At 47.9% G+C, this 12,853-nt stretch overlaps 1 protein-coding gene across 4 annotated transcripts in view; it reads left to right on the plus strand.

Moving 5' to 3' along the window:
- LOC125433582 (yjeF N-terminal domain-containing 3-like) overlaps positions 1 to 11,574 on the plus strand; it is a 43,448-nt gene extending 31,874 nt beyond the window's left edge. For 3 of the 4 annotated variants that reach the window (XM_048498213.1, XM_048498212.1, XM_048498210.1), the window contains 3 exons: positions 1,832 to 1,948; positions 6,752 to 6,906; positions 10,924 to 11,574. In XM_048498213.1, the coding sequence (XP_048354170.1) occupies positions 1,832 to 1,948; positions 6,752 to 6,906; positions 10,924 to 11,212 (561 nt within the window). In that variant the 3' untranslated portion in view covers positions 11,213 to 11,574. The remainder of the gene's footprint in view (positions 1 to 1,831; positions 1,949 to 6,751; positions 6,907 to 10,923) is intronic. The other variant, XM_048498211.1, reaches the window with a different exon arrangement.
- The last annotated feature ends 1,279 nt before the right edge of the window (positions 11,575 to 12,853 follow it).

Below are 12,853 nucleotides of genomic sequence, written 5' to 3' on the forward strand. Positions count from 1 at the left end.
ATTTGACAGGCAGTCAATTAGAGGAGAAGTAGTTGTTTCTGTTGGCAGTAGACGATAGGACTTGCTATAATGAGTTTAAATTATGAACAGAAAGATACCAGCTGGAAAATAGGAACTTTTTTTTGGCTATGCAAGAGTTTTTACAGTAACAGAAATTATTAATGCCTTCCCTTAGAATGCCCGCCACTGTCATGCCCTCACCAGCCTTATTGGCGCTACGCCACTGTTTGAATCCCACCACCATGGGAACCTGTTACTAAAATTTTTGATCCCACCACTGACTCTACGGTATGATATCCTGTTGAAGTTTCTCCCCCTCCTCACTCACCTCAGGCTCCATCCCCCAAATCCCAGGTATCTCCCAAACCAGAGCTGGCAACCCTACAAGCAGGGTTGGCTAAGGGTTAGTACTTGGATGAGAGACCATTTTAGGGTTACTACCAGTAGTGGGATCCAGACATTTTATAACAGGTTCTGATGGTGGTGGGATTCAAACAGTCAGCATCGCCGCTATTATCAATTGACGCACCTCCACTCTCATTGGGCAGGAGGCGTTTTAGTAACCCCTTCTCGGCACTCAGAAAAAATTAGTAACCACTTCTAGAGAAGTGGTGAGAACTGGTTGGATCCCACCTCTGGTTGCTACACAATGGCAGGAGGAAACCGCTTCTGCTCATCTCGTGTGCTGAAAATCCCACGGTCCTGGGGTTGCCGAGAGTTGATTCACCATTATTATTTATTATATGTCCCACGTCGGTCTCTGCGCTCGGCAGAGGCCAATTACTATTGAGGTCCCCGCCTCTCTCTATGATGCAGCGTTGGCCTCCACTAGAGGCCAGGGCTTTATGGTTATGGCCCTGGCTCCCTGCCTGGTGGAATGCTCTTCCACTAGCTGTCCTGGAATTTCTCAAGGGACCTAAATGAATTCTGCAGGGCCTGTAAGGACTGAGTAGTTATTCCGCTGGCTTTTGGGGAGGCCGACTGCTGGGATAGGTGCTTACATTAACAACTGAGATCCGCTTTTGTTCCCATCTCAGAGTTAGAGGAGTTAAAGGTTAGAACATGCATCCTGTTTTAAATATTTATGAACTTGGAGCTGCATTTTAACCGGTATAAAATTTTAGCATTTTTTATTCTGTTTATCCCACTTGTATGTACTTATGTTATGAACCTACTCTGGAAGGCCCTTTGGGGGAGGGCGGTATAAAAGTGGGAAAAATAAATAAATAAATAAATAAATATATCCCGCAGAACAAGAGATATGAGGGACCTTTTCTAGCAGGTCATTTCATCAGAGAATGCTCAGGTATGGGTAGCTGGTCATGACCCATTAGTAGAGTGAAGTGAAGCCTCCGCCATAGAGTGTGTCACAAGAAGCTGTCCCATGGATATGAAGGACTCAGTGGGTAGTAAACCAGAATCTCACCCTTGAATTCAGTCAGGATACCGGTACTAAGCAATAACCAATAGCATGAGTGTAATATGCACACTCTGCCTAGCTCCTGATAGTAAACAACCAGTGCTGCTCTGTTTCAGCTGGAGTTGTCATCAAGGGCAGACCCATGTGGAGTGCATTATAGTAGTCTAGCCTCAAGGTTCCCATAGCATGGATCAGCAATGGAACCAAGTCTTGAATACAGTTTATTGCTTCTGCCAGTTGTTTTGTCTCTGATGTTTTATTGATTTAGTTTGTTATAGTATTTTAGTTTGTAAACTGCCTTGAATACAGTAAAGAGAGATCTGCAGCATAAGCATTTAAAAAACCCTCAGATATAGTACGGTGATTTTTCTGACTGTTTTCTTTATGCTTCACTTTCTGTTCTTGTTCCAGGAATATGAGCCGACGATCTTCTACCCCAAGAGATCCTCTAACCCTCTTTATCGGGATTTTACTACGCAGTGTGAGAAGATGGACATTCCTTTTCTTTTCCATTCGCCCATTGCAGAGGTGAGAGCAGTTGGTGGTTGCCGGGCCTTGGGCGCTTCACCCGGGGGCGTGCAGCTGCTGCTGCTGCTACACCCATTTTTTCCTCAGACTGTACATCAGTGTTCTGATTCCTACCCAAATTTGGCAAGCTCTGTTGTCAATCAGCATTTCTAAAACTTATGATCGATGCTTTTAAATCCCAACATTTCAGTTCTTTACCATATCAGAGGAACAGCCCATCCCAAATATGGTGGTTGTTGTTAGCAAAAAGTGGGGTCAAGATGTAGTCGATTTATAGCGATGCTGTAGGACAGTGGTGGCGAACCTATGGCATGGGTGCCAGAGGCGGCACTCAGAGCCCTCTCTGTGGGCATGTGCAGAGTCCCCCACACCCCCACATCTAGGCTGGCCTGGGCCGCTGGGCTCGATTATTAGCATTAAACCTAACACCTAGTTTTGGGGAAGCAGTGTAATTAAACCTGTTAAGCGCTGTTAAACCCCCTGATTTTCATGCAAAGAACTAAAGCACGATCCTTCACCTGGAAGTAAAGAAACTCATTGCTGGCAATGGGGCTTGCTTCTGAGTAAACCCTCCTAGAAGGTTGTGGTGGGATTCACCCGTTGGAAGAGTTGCATGGTTGAAAGCTTCAAAGCAAAGCCACCAACTACCACCTAGCTTACTCCCCGAAAGTAACACACGCCGCAGGAGCCAAATCCATTTTTCTAAACTAAAACCTCAGTATTCAGGTTAAATTGCCGTGCTGGGTTCACTGAGATTAAAAGAAGTGGGTTTTAAGCCACCGAGATTTGGGCACTCGGTCTCAAAAAGGTTCGCCATCACTGCTGTAGGACTTTGAAGAGCCAAGAGACATTTAGAGGTGGTTTGTCACTGCCTGTGTCTACATGGTACCCCTGGACTTCCTTGGTGGTCTCCACCCAACTACTACCCAGGGCGGACAATGGTTTGCCTCTGAGATCTGATAAGATCAGGCTAGACAAATATGATTAGAGAGAAAGAAGTGGTAGATGAACCAGCGTTCGACATGTTGGTATCGCGTAATGGTTTGAAACTTCTTTGAGATTTGGTAATCTGGCCAGAGAACACAGCTGACAAGGTGCCCCAACCGCTCATTTTATGTTATGTCTACCTTCACTGTCATTTTGAGGTGAGCATTCAACACTCTGGAGTTCTGGGGTTTTTGGACAGAGAATCAGAAAATGTAAAAAGTCTATATATGGACTGGAATTCTCCTCGACTTGTGAAAAGAATGAATTTAATATAACGCCACCTTCCTGTTCTTCTGCACAAACCCTCCAGTTGTCCTGCCAAGGGTTGTGGCCTCAAATTAACATCACATTTGAGGCAAAAAAGAAGGGGCCAAATCTGGCCCCTCTTTTTAATACTTTTGGTCTCGAGTTCCTGGAAGCGAGCAGTGGGATTGATTTTCAGTTACCAGTAAAACCCAAGCAAGCGTGCAGCTTCCAAAGCTGTCGAAAGCCCCCTTTTTCTTGTTTGCTTCTGGGGCAGGCCTCGTAATTTTGGTTTGGGGACTGCTGTAAAGAAAGAGGCCGAGGGGAGGAAAGGTTTCTTAAGTTGTTTTTTTAAGGCCTGGGCGTCTTCGGTAGCCGCTTTTTCGCTCCGCAGCGCTTCTTGTTAAACTGCCACATTTCCTTAAATTGCCGTGCAACTCAAGACGCTCGCTGCCGCACTGCGGTACCGCTTTTGGGGCATAGCCACCCATGAGTCAAGCCTCCTTAAAGTAACAGATTCCTCCTGCAGGGTAATAATTATGGATCAAATCGAAGAGTTACACTGCTTCAAGCTTACCGGGCATGCTAACAATGGATAACGCCTTAGGCGTTGAAGCTGGGCTGGACGTATTTATTTATTGCAGCAAAACAGTGGATGGGAGAGTAAAAATTTTTTCACAAAGAAACCCACCTTGTGAATGTGTGTGTAAAGTGGTCTTAAGTCGCAGTTGATTTACAGTAACCCAGTAGGGTTTCTGGGCAAAGAGACTAAGGTTGGTTTACATTGACGCTTGCCTCTAAGTTGAGTATTTTTAGTATGCATTTGCTGTCATTGTGAACAGCCATGATAGGAGTCAGCTTCGGCGGAGACTCTTCGAGGTGAAAGGCTCATAACCAACTAACTAACTAAGGTAATCCAACTAACTAACTAACTAACTAACTAACTAACTAACTAACTAACTAACTAACTAACTAACTAACTAACCCTGGACTTCCTTGGTGGTTTCCCCTCCAAATCCTAACCATGGTTGACACTGCTTAGCTTCCGAGATCCAACAGGACAGAATGAGAGAACCATGTACAATGGGGGTCTCCAACCTTTTTGAGTCTGAAGACACCTGTGAAATTCTGACAGAGTGAGGTGGGCAGAATCACAAAATGGATGCCGTAGGAGGCGGAGCCAGCCACAAAATGGTGGCTTCGGTTTACCTTCAGTTACACAGAAAAGATACTTGTGCTGTGTTAGATAATGCTGCCAAAGCGACATTTTACAAAAAAATTCGCACAGCCAATCAACCAGATCGCCAGTGGTGATTCTGAAGCCTTGCTGGGCAAAAGTTCTGCCTGGACCCACCTACTTGGGGGGCACCAGGACAGGTGTCAGCAAGGGCCACGGCACCCACGGACATTGTTTCGGGGACTCACGATGTATCCTGTGCTAAGCTTCTTAAGGTAAATTTATGATCAGTAGACTAAGACTTGATGTGCTGCTGCCCTTTTAAATTTTGACTTTGCTCCTTTAAAGCATTTCTTCGCATAATTCATTCCTATAGACATGCTAGTATTTTTGAATAGATTCCTAATTAGTTTCTTTTTCTTGCAGTTTTGGTTGGGGAGGCTGTAATTATAACTTTCCGTGTTTAATTGCTACTTTCCTCCTTCTCCAAAACAATTGCCGATTACTTATTTCCCCCTTTATGATTGTAATTCGTGCAATTTTTTAAAAAATGAATGAGCAATCACTTTGAAAAGCGGTACTTAAAGCTTCCTCTTCCCCGCTCTGCCGCCCTCTAGGGACAAAACTAATTTCAAACGAAAGGTAGTCAGAATAATAGAAATTAAAGATGAAAAAACGGGGAAAGAACAGCATTTTTTTTAACAATATGTTTTTATATAACCTCGTCGAAATGCATAAAACAGACTGTTCAACCGACCTGAAGTTTGGTGCGCCGAATAAATGTGTCATTTGTTACAATGCAGAATGTAATAAGTTATATAAGAGGCAGTAATAATCAAGAAAAGATTCTTCCTGGTCTTGCCAGAAAGAGGCCAGTCTTGGGGGATTTTCAGTCCTTAATACATTCAAAACATAAAATGGTTTCCAGAAGAATCAAATGTCAAAGCAGTTTCAGGAGGTCTTTGCTGAATTAGGATTTAGATCACGCCGCTTTACAGGGGATGGAGCCAGGGGAACTGTGCTCGGGCACTGCGTGCCCTCGCGCCTGCCGTATAACCACCTGCCCCGCCCTCCGCCGCGATGAATCCTCCATGGTCCGCCAATTCCCCTACTCATGGCACCGCCTCCTCATTGGTGCTACCATGCTGTCGCTTATAATCTCACTCCTTACCTTTCTCAACCAGTCCGTTTCTCCTTTGCCCTCAGTTCTTCACTTTCTCTCCCTTGTACCCAGTGGTGGGATTCAAATAATTTAACAACCAGTTCTGGTGGTGGGGTTCAAATAATTTAACAACTGATTGTTTACAAGCACCATTTTAATAACCGGCTCTGCCGAAGTGGTGCGAACTATTGACTCCCCACCCTCTGCTTCTTGTACCCCTTAGCGATTTGAGGTCACCCCGCTTTATGATCTCACCCCCTCTCTTTCTCAACCAGTCAGTTTCTCCTTTGCCCTCAGTTCTTCACTTTGCACACCAACCACAACACTGTTCTTCCAGCATGTTAAATGTGGGGAGGAGGCAGAGTTTGGTTTCCCTTCTGTGCTTTGTTGGATCGCGTAAAACAGAGCACCCATCTCCTCCTCTCGATGCAAACAGGGACAAAGGAATGTAAATGTAAAACTGCAAACGTTTTTAACTATTACTGCAACCTGTACATGAAAAAATTTAATGGTAAATTTATATTAAAACCACTAAAATACAGTTCCTATACTGGAAAAAGAAATCCTACCATTGGCAGTGGTGGGCTCCAAAAAGTTTAGTAACAGGTTCCCATGGTGGTGGGATTCAAACTGTGGTAAGAGCCAATAGGGCTGGGCCGAAAGGGTACCCACGGGGCGTGGTCAGGCATTCCGGGAGCGAGGCATTCCTGGCGGCTGTGGTAAGCTTTGGACGCAGTCAGCTGCCGCTCCTAGATCACGGAGAATGAATGCGCGAATCTACAGGCTGCGCACGCGCGACGCCGGTGCACCCCACTCCTAGCCAGGACTGCTTCAAGTTCTGCCGCACTGCTGCTGAGAGGAGGGGCGTAACTAAAGGCAAAATCATGCGTGGCAAACTAACGCACTAGTAAACCTCTCGCAGCAATACACAAATAATTCGTAATCTACTCTCGGGAACCTGTGAGAACCTGCTGGATCCCACCTCTGCGTTGGTGCATATTCCAAGATCCTGTTTGGAAGAGGGGGCATTGATCTCTGTAGTCTGGAGATCGGTTGTAATTTTAGGACATCTCCAGGCCCGAGCTGGCAGCCCAAAGTGGAATCTCCAGGCTCAAGCTGGCAGCCTAAAGTGGAATCCCACAGCTGGAATAATGGATTCTTCAGACTAATACTCAGCCGCTCATGGGATATGGACAACCACAGGCTCCTCTGTCCTTCTCTCCTACCTTAACAGGTCCAGCTCATCAGTGATGCATACAACTTGGTGATTGACGCCATTCTGGGAGTGGAGGCTAATCCGGCGATAGTCGCAGAGCGTCGCCAGCCGCCCTGGCCACTCGTTAGCAAACCAAGGAACCCCCCCCCCGTCAGCCTGGACGCTTTCCCTCTGAGCTGATCACTTTGGACCTTACTGCTTTTTTTCTCTCCTTTGTACCCAGTGGTGGGATTCCAAATGATTTAACAAAAGCCGTTCCGGTGGTGGTTCGGGGTTCCAATAATCTAACAACTGATTGTTTACAAAGCACCATTTTAACAACTTGGTTCGGGTCGGCGCGAGTGAGAACCGGCTGAATCCCACCCTCTGCGGATTTAGGTCACAACTGCTTTATGCGATCTCACTTGCCTCCTTTCTCGACTAGTCGAAAGCTTCTCCCTTTGCTCCTCAGTTCTTCTATTCCTTATAACACCAACCACAACACTGTTCTCCTCTTCCAGCATATTAAAATGTGGGAGGAGGTATGCAGTGGGGATTTGGTTTTGGAGCAGCAGTGGTAGCATAGGAGGAGTTAAGAGCTCGATAGGCTCCAATCTGGAGGAACCGGGGAGTTTGGATCTCCCAGCTCCTGCCACCTGAGCTGGTATGGAGGGAGGTTTATCTGGGGAATTCAGACTAGCCTGTGCACTCCCACACACGCCAGCTGGGTGACTCCTTGGGCTGGGGTCAGTCCTGGCTTCTCGGAGCTCTCTCAGCCCCACCCACCTCACAGGGTGTTTGCTGTGAGGGGAGAAGGGCAAGGAGATTGTCAGCCCCTTTGAGTCTCCTGCAGGAGAGAAAGGGGGACATGCAACCCAAACTCTTCTTCTTCTTCTTCTTCTTCTTCTTCTTCTTCTTCTTCTTCTTCTTCTTCTTCTTCTTCTTCTTCTTCTTCTTCTTCTTCTTCTTCTTCTTCTTCTTCTTCTTTTCCTCCTCCTCCTCCTCCTCCCTCCTCCTCCTCCTCCTCCTCCCTCCTCCTCCTCCTCCGGGATTTTAGAGAGGATATGTCGCTTCTTGAGTTCTTGTGATGTGCTAGGAATTCCCCCCAATCTCTGTGGTAATGACCGTAGAGAGTAGGGGATATTTCAACAGCATCAATATAGAATCCATTTTTCTCCTGCTCTCTGATATGTTGAGAATGGGGGATTGGGGAATTTTCTAGCGGGCCAGGCCAACTGGAAATCGTACCTGCTGAATGCCCATTGGCTGTTATTCTCTACGGCTACCGGAGCGAGCAGTGATGACTGCTGGGAAGAGCTGGTGCCAGACAGAGGGAATGGGCAAGTGATGGTTGCTCCTTGTTTGCCTGCCTAGAACAGTTCCATCCCTCTGCTTGTGGTTCTCTCTGTCTGCCGTGTATGAGGAGACCCTCTGAACAGCATCCTGCCCCAAACCTGGAACTGTGGTTGCCAGCTCCAGGTTGGGAAATTCTTCGGAGGGAAAGAGCGGGGTGCTAAATCAAATTCACAACAACAACAAAGTTGATTTGGGGGCAGAGTCTGGGAAAAGTGAAGCTTGGAAATGGGACGGAGCTCAGCAGGGATATGATGGCGTAGAGCCCACCCTGCAAGGCTGCCGTTTCTTTCAGGGGGACTCCTCTCTGCGCTCTGGAGATCGAGGTTAGTAATCCAGGAGTTTGGCAGCCCTACCTGGAACCAGCCCTATCCTACTTTGTAACAGTAGTGGCTGAGCCTACTATGGCTTCCAATTCAGGGCTCATGGACTACAATTCCCATCAGCCCCCTGGCAGGGGCTGATGGGAATTGTAGTCCATGAACATCTGGAGTGCCATAGGTTCACCACCACTGTCTTAAAAGATTCCAAGCCCTCCTACCACTGTTAAATTAATTGAGGCATGGTGCCTCTAATACATAGGTGTCAAACTCACGGCCCTCCAGATGTTGTGCACTGCAGTTCCCATCATCCCCTGCCAGCATCATGCCAGCATCATGCTGGCAGGGGATGATGGGAACTGTAGTCCATAACATCTGGAGGGCCACGAGTTTCACACCTGTGCTCTAATAGCTGTGACAACCACACGTTCACCAAGCACCTGTTGAACGCCTGCTGTCGTGCAGCTATTAAGGGTGCCAAAATTCTGCTGGGAAAAGGGTCACCGTTTCCTGTGAACTTCCCTGGAATTGAAACACCCTCCCCCAACCCACCAAACTCCGTAAGTTCAGAAAACATTGCTTAGAAGTTCATTGCTTAGCTTTCCCCTGTGTCCTTCCTTCCCTCTGAAGCCAAGTTCCTTGCTCAAGCGTGGACAGTAGCTTGTCTCCAGCGGAGTTTGTCAAAGCAGGTCTTCCTATAAAAAGGCATCTGGTTTTTTTCCCCCCCAAACTGAGACATGATGTCATATTCAGAGTGGCTTTGTTGCGTCTGGCGGGAGGCAGCTGGTATCTCCATCAGGCATCGGAATTTGCTCTGTGGAAGAACAAACAGGCAATTGCTGGCCTCCGAGATCTAAACGTAGAAGATCTCCCCCCCAAGAAAAATATTTACTGCCAGCGGGCATTGGCAGAACAGGTTTCCTTCCAGACGGGGAGAAAAGACGCATCTCTCTGCTTCAATCTCAGACCTGTTCTCCCTTACTCTGTACTATGTTGCCGGCGAAACAGTGAAAACCAGTCTGCTGTGGGCAGGAACCCAATGGCAGTGTGCATGAGGAGCATTTGGTCTACACTCTCGGTCCTCAGTGAACTCTGACTCAAGAGCAGGCCAGCTGCTGTGGATCAGGGGCGCTCAGCAGTGGCGTATCTACCAAGGGATACCCCTTGTCCCCGGGCGCCACTCTTCTGGTCACATGGGGCGCAAAATTGGCCCCCCACATGACCAGGAAGTCCTGCTGCCTTGTTGTTTTCACGTGCCTCGACCCCGTTCGTGTCAATCATGCAAAAACGATGAGGCAGCAGGACTTCCTGCTGCCTCCAAGTGCCCTCAACCCCCCCCCCCGGACTCCCCCTCCCTACCTCCCCCCCCCGACTGATGACATGGGCGGGGTTGAGGGCACCGGCAGTGGGGGACGGAGCCTGGGGGGCATCCCGGAGACAGTTTGTCTCTGGGCGCCGTGTACCCCCAGTACGCCTCTGGCGCTCAGACAGAGGGGTGCGTCCGCCTCAAACGCCCTCCTTCAAAACGTGCAAAGCTGATTCACACATTCAATAGCGGGCGATTGAATGTGTGACTAGGGTGGATTCCCATCTGTAAAAGGTGAATATCAATGATACTGGTTCAGCTTGAAAACAGACTAAACCAGCGATGGCGAACCTATGGCACGGGTGCCAGAGGTGATTGGCACCTTCAGGGTCTCCTTTCTGTGGGCACGCGTGCACAGAGTTCATCATGTGGGGGGGGGCAGAAAATCACCCCCATACACACACCTAAGCTGGCCTGGGCATGATCCTTTATCCAGGAGTAAGCTCGGTTGCTGGCAATGGGGCTTGCTTCTGAGTAAACCCTCCTAGGGTCATGATTCACCCATTCGAAGCATTGCACGATTGCTTCACCAAGCTTACTCCCGAGTAACATGCACCTCGGAGCCAACTGTTTTTTCTAAACTAAAACCTCAGTATTCAGGTTAAATTGCCGTGTTGGCACTTTGCGATAAATAAGTGGGTTTTGGGTTGCAATGTGGGCACTCGGTCTCGAAAAGGTTCGCCATCACTGGACTAAACCCATCCCATGGTCAATATTCACCTTTCTCTGCTTCTGCTGTTTGCTGCCTGGTCAAGTTACAGGCGAGGGGGGCAGAGGCCTGTTGTATAAAGGGCCCCGGGGGGGCTGTAAAAATATGATGGATATTATGGAGCCATCTTCTGAAAGAGAAGAATATCTGGGTCAGAGATGGTGTGAAACCATCTCTGTTCCCTTGCATTCCAGCATGGAAGACTGACTGTGCAAAAGCATAAACCTGGCCCCGATGGTTCCATCAAGACCAAAATCTTGTTTTGATCCAGCAGGGCTCTTGTTATGTTCTTATCCCAGTGTAATAGAGCCTCCATGCAGTGCAGCCGTCTACCTCCAATTACCTCTGGAGACAAATCACAGCAGAGTCCTTGCCGCATTGCTTTCCCAAAGAAGGAAAGCGTAATGAGAGGGGATCCTTGGTCTTGGATGATTCCTGTATCCGTGTTTTCTTCCTTTCTTTAGGGTGGGACGTGGAGACCGGCAGCAGCGAAGGAATCAGTCCCGATGTCCTTGTCTCGTTGGCCGCCCCCAAGCAATGCGCCACCCGGTTCATGGGCAAGCACCACCTGGTGGCTGGGCGTTTCCTCCCATATGATGTGCAGAAGAAATTCGAACTCAATTTGCCGGAGTATACTGGCACAGAGTGTGTGGTTTCTCTTTAAGGATCTGGAGGCTCTGGCTGTCAAGCTGAGTTGGGTTCTCTTGCTCCCCAAACGACCCTCAGCTTGCATATTTGGGATGGCGAGGTAGGCCGAAGTATTAACCGTTCCAGTGCCAGGGGTGTCCAACTCTGGCACCCCAGATGTTCATGGACTACGATTCCCATCAGCCAATTGGCCATGCTGGCAGGGGCTGATGGGAATCGTAGTCCATGAACATCTGGGGCGCCAGAGTTGGACACCCCTGGTAGACTTTGGAATATTCTATAGTTGGAGGAGGATAAAGGAAATGCTTTTTTTCTGTTATGTAAATCAGGCAAAGACTGAGTCTGGGTACTTGTGGTCTGCTTCAGGTGAGGGCTCTGGTTTTAAAATAAATTATCAGATTCCTGTATAAATGCATTTTAAAATAGCTTTTATGATTCCCATTAAAGTTTCTGCCCATGTTTTACATTTTGCTGAGAGCAGAGGTTTTATTTAAAAATGTCATACAACTGTCTAATAATTGTTTTTCTACTGTTCATGGATGTTTCATCTATCAAAAGGTTTCTCCCTCCCTCTTCCTTTACTTTTCGACTCATCAAGGATGTTCATCATGGGGAAAAACGCCCAGAGATATGCACATAGGTAGCTTAAAAAAAACCCTATGGTGCAGCTTTGGGACAGCTCTTGTCTGTTCCGTTGAAATGCACTTCTAAACCTAATTATTTCCGTTCCAGGGCCGGGTTTTGAAAAAGAAGCTATTCTGGTATGATTGCTCAGCAGCCACCGGGGGGGGGGGGTGATCGGCTGACCCCCTAAGACATCACCAAGAAACCATGCCCCAATCTTCAGTTCTCAGAACAGTTCTGTAATTTAAAAAAAATCTTCCCATTAACAACCAATCAATAAGGTGACTACTCAAGGACGTAGGTAAGGGGGGGGTTCTCGGGTTCAGACCCCCCCCCCCATTCATGTCCGAAGTTCCGCCCCACCGTTTGTGGGTTTTTAAATCATTTTAGTGTTTTTTTGGTTTTTGGCCTGCAGGGGGTGCATTGTTTGGGCTAGCAGCACCAAACTTTCAGGGATTGTTTGGGGGACTCTCCTGATGATACTACCCAGGTTTGGTGAGGTTTGGTTCAGGGAATTTAAAAGGAGAATTTGGGCTCTCTAGTTTAAACACCATTGAAAGTGATGCTGTTTGGGGGTGGATTCCAGCATCACGGGGGCTACCGGGGGGGGGGGGCGCAAAACTCAGATTTTGCACCGGGCTCCATTTTCCCTCTATGCCTCTGCCCAGAGGGGAGGGCAGAAGGAACTGCCGGCTGCGAGCCCAGCTGGTGGGGGGCAGGGGAGGGCAGGGGAGTCTGCTGTCCCCGGACTCGGAGAGCTGCTTTTATAAGTGCTAGGCCGGGGGGGGGCTTGGGGAGGCATGGCCATGTCCTAGGGGCGGGTGGGGGTGTGTCTCCACCCCGAACCCCCCCCCATAAAAAATCTATATCTACGTCCCTGTGACTACTGAATTGGTAAACGAATGAGTATTATTCACATAGCATTTTTTATGAGGGAGGAAGGAAAGGAGTACATTTGATAGGCAACCAATGGCTGATAACACATGAAACTCTTGTTTGGGATTACTCAAATCAGAAGTTTTAAATTTGGTTTCTGTACGACACTCTCATGCAATTGTCCACTATCCTGGTTTTCATGATTTGGTACTGAAACATTGTTGTCATGAGCCAGCCCCTGGTTA

The sequence above is a fragment of the Sphaerodactylus townsendi genome, linkage group LG05 (genome assembly GCF_021028975.2).
Source record: "Sphaerodactylus townsendi isolate TG3544 linkage group LG05, MPM_Stown_v2.3, whole genome shotgun sequence".
Classification (NCBI taxonomy): Eukaryota; Metazoa; Chordata; class Lepidosauria; order Squamata; family Sphaerodactylidae; genus Sphaerodactylus; species Sphaerodactylus townsendi.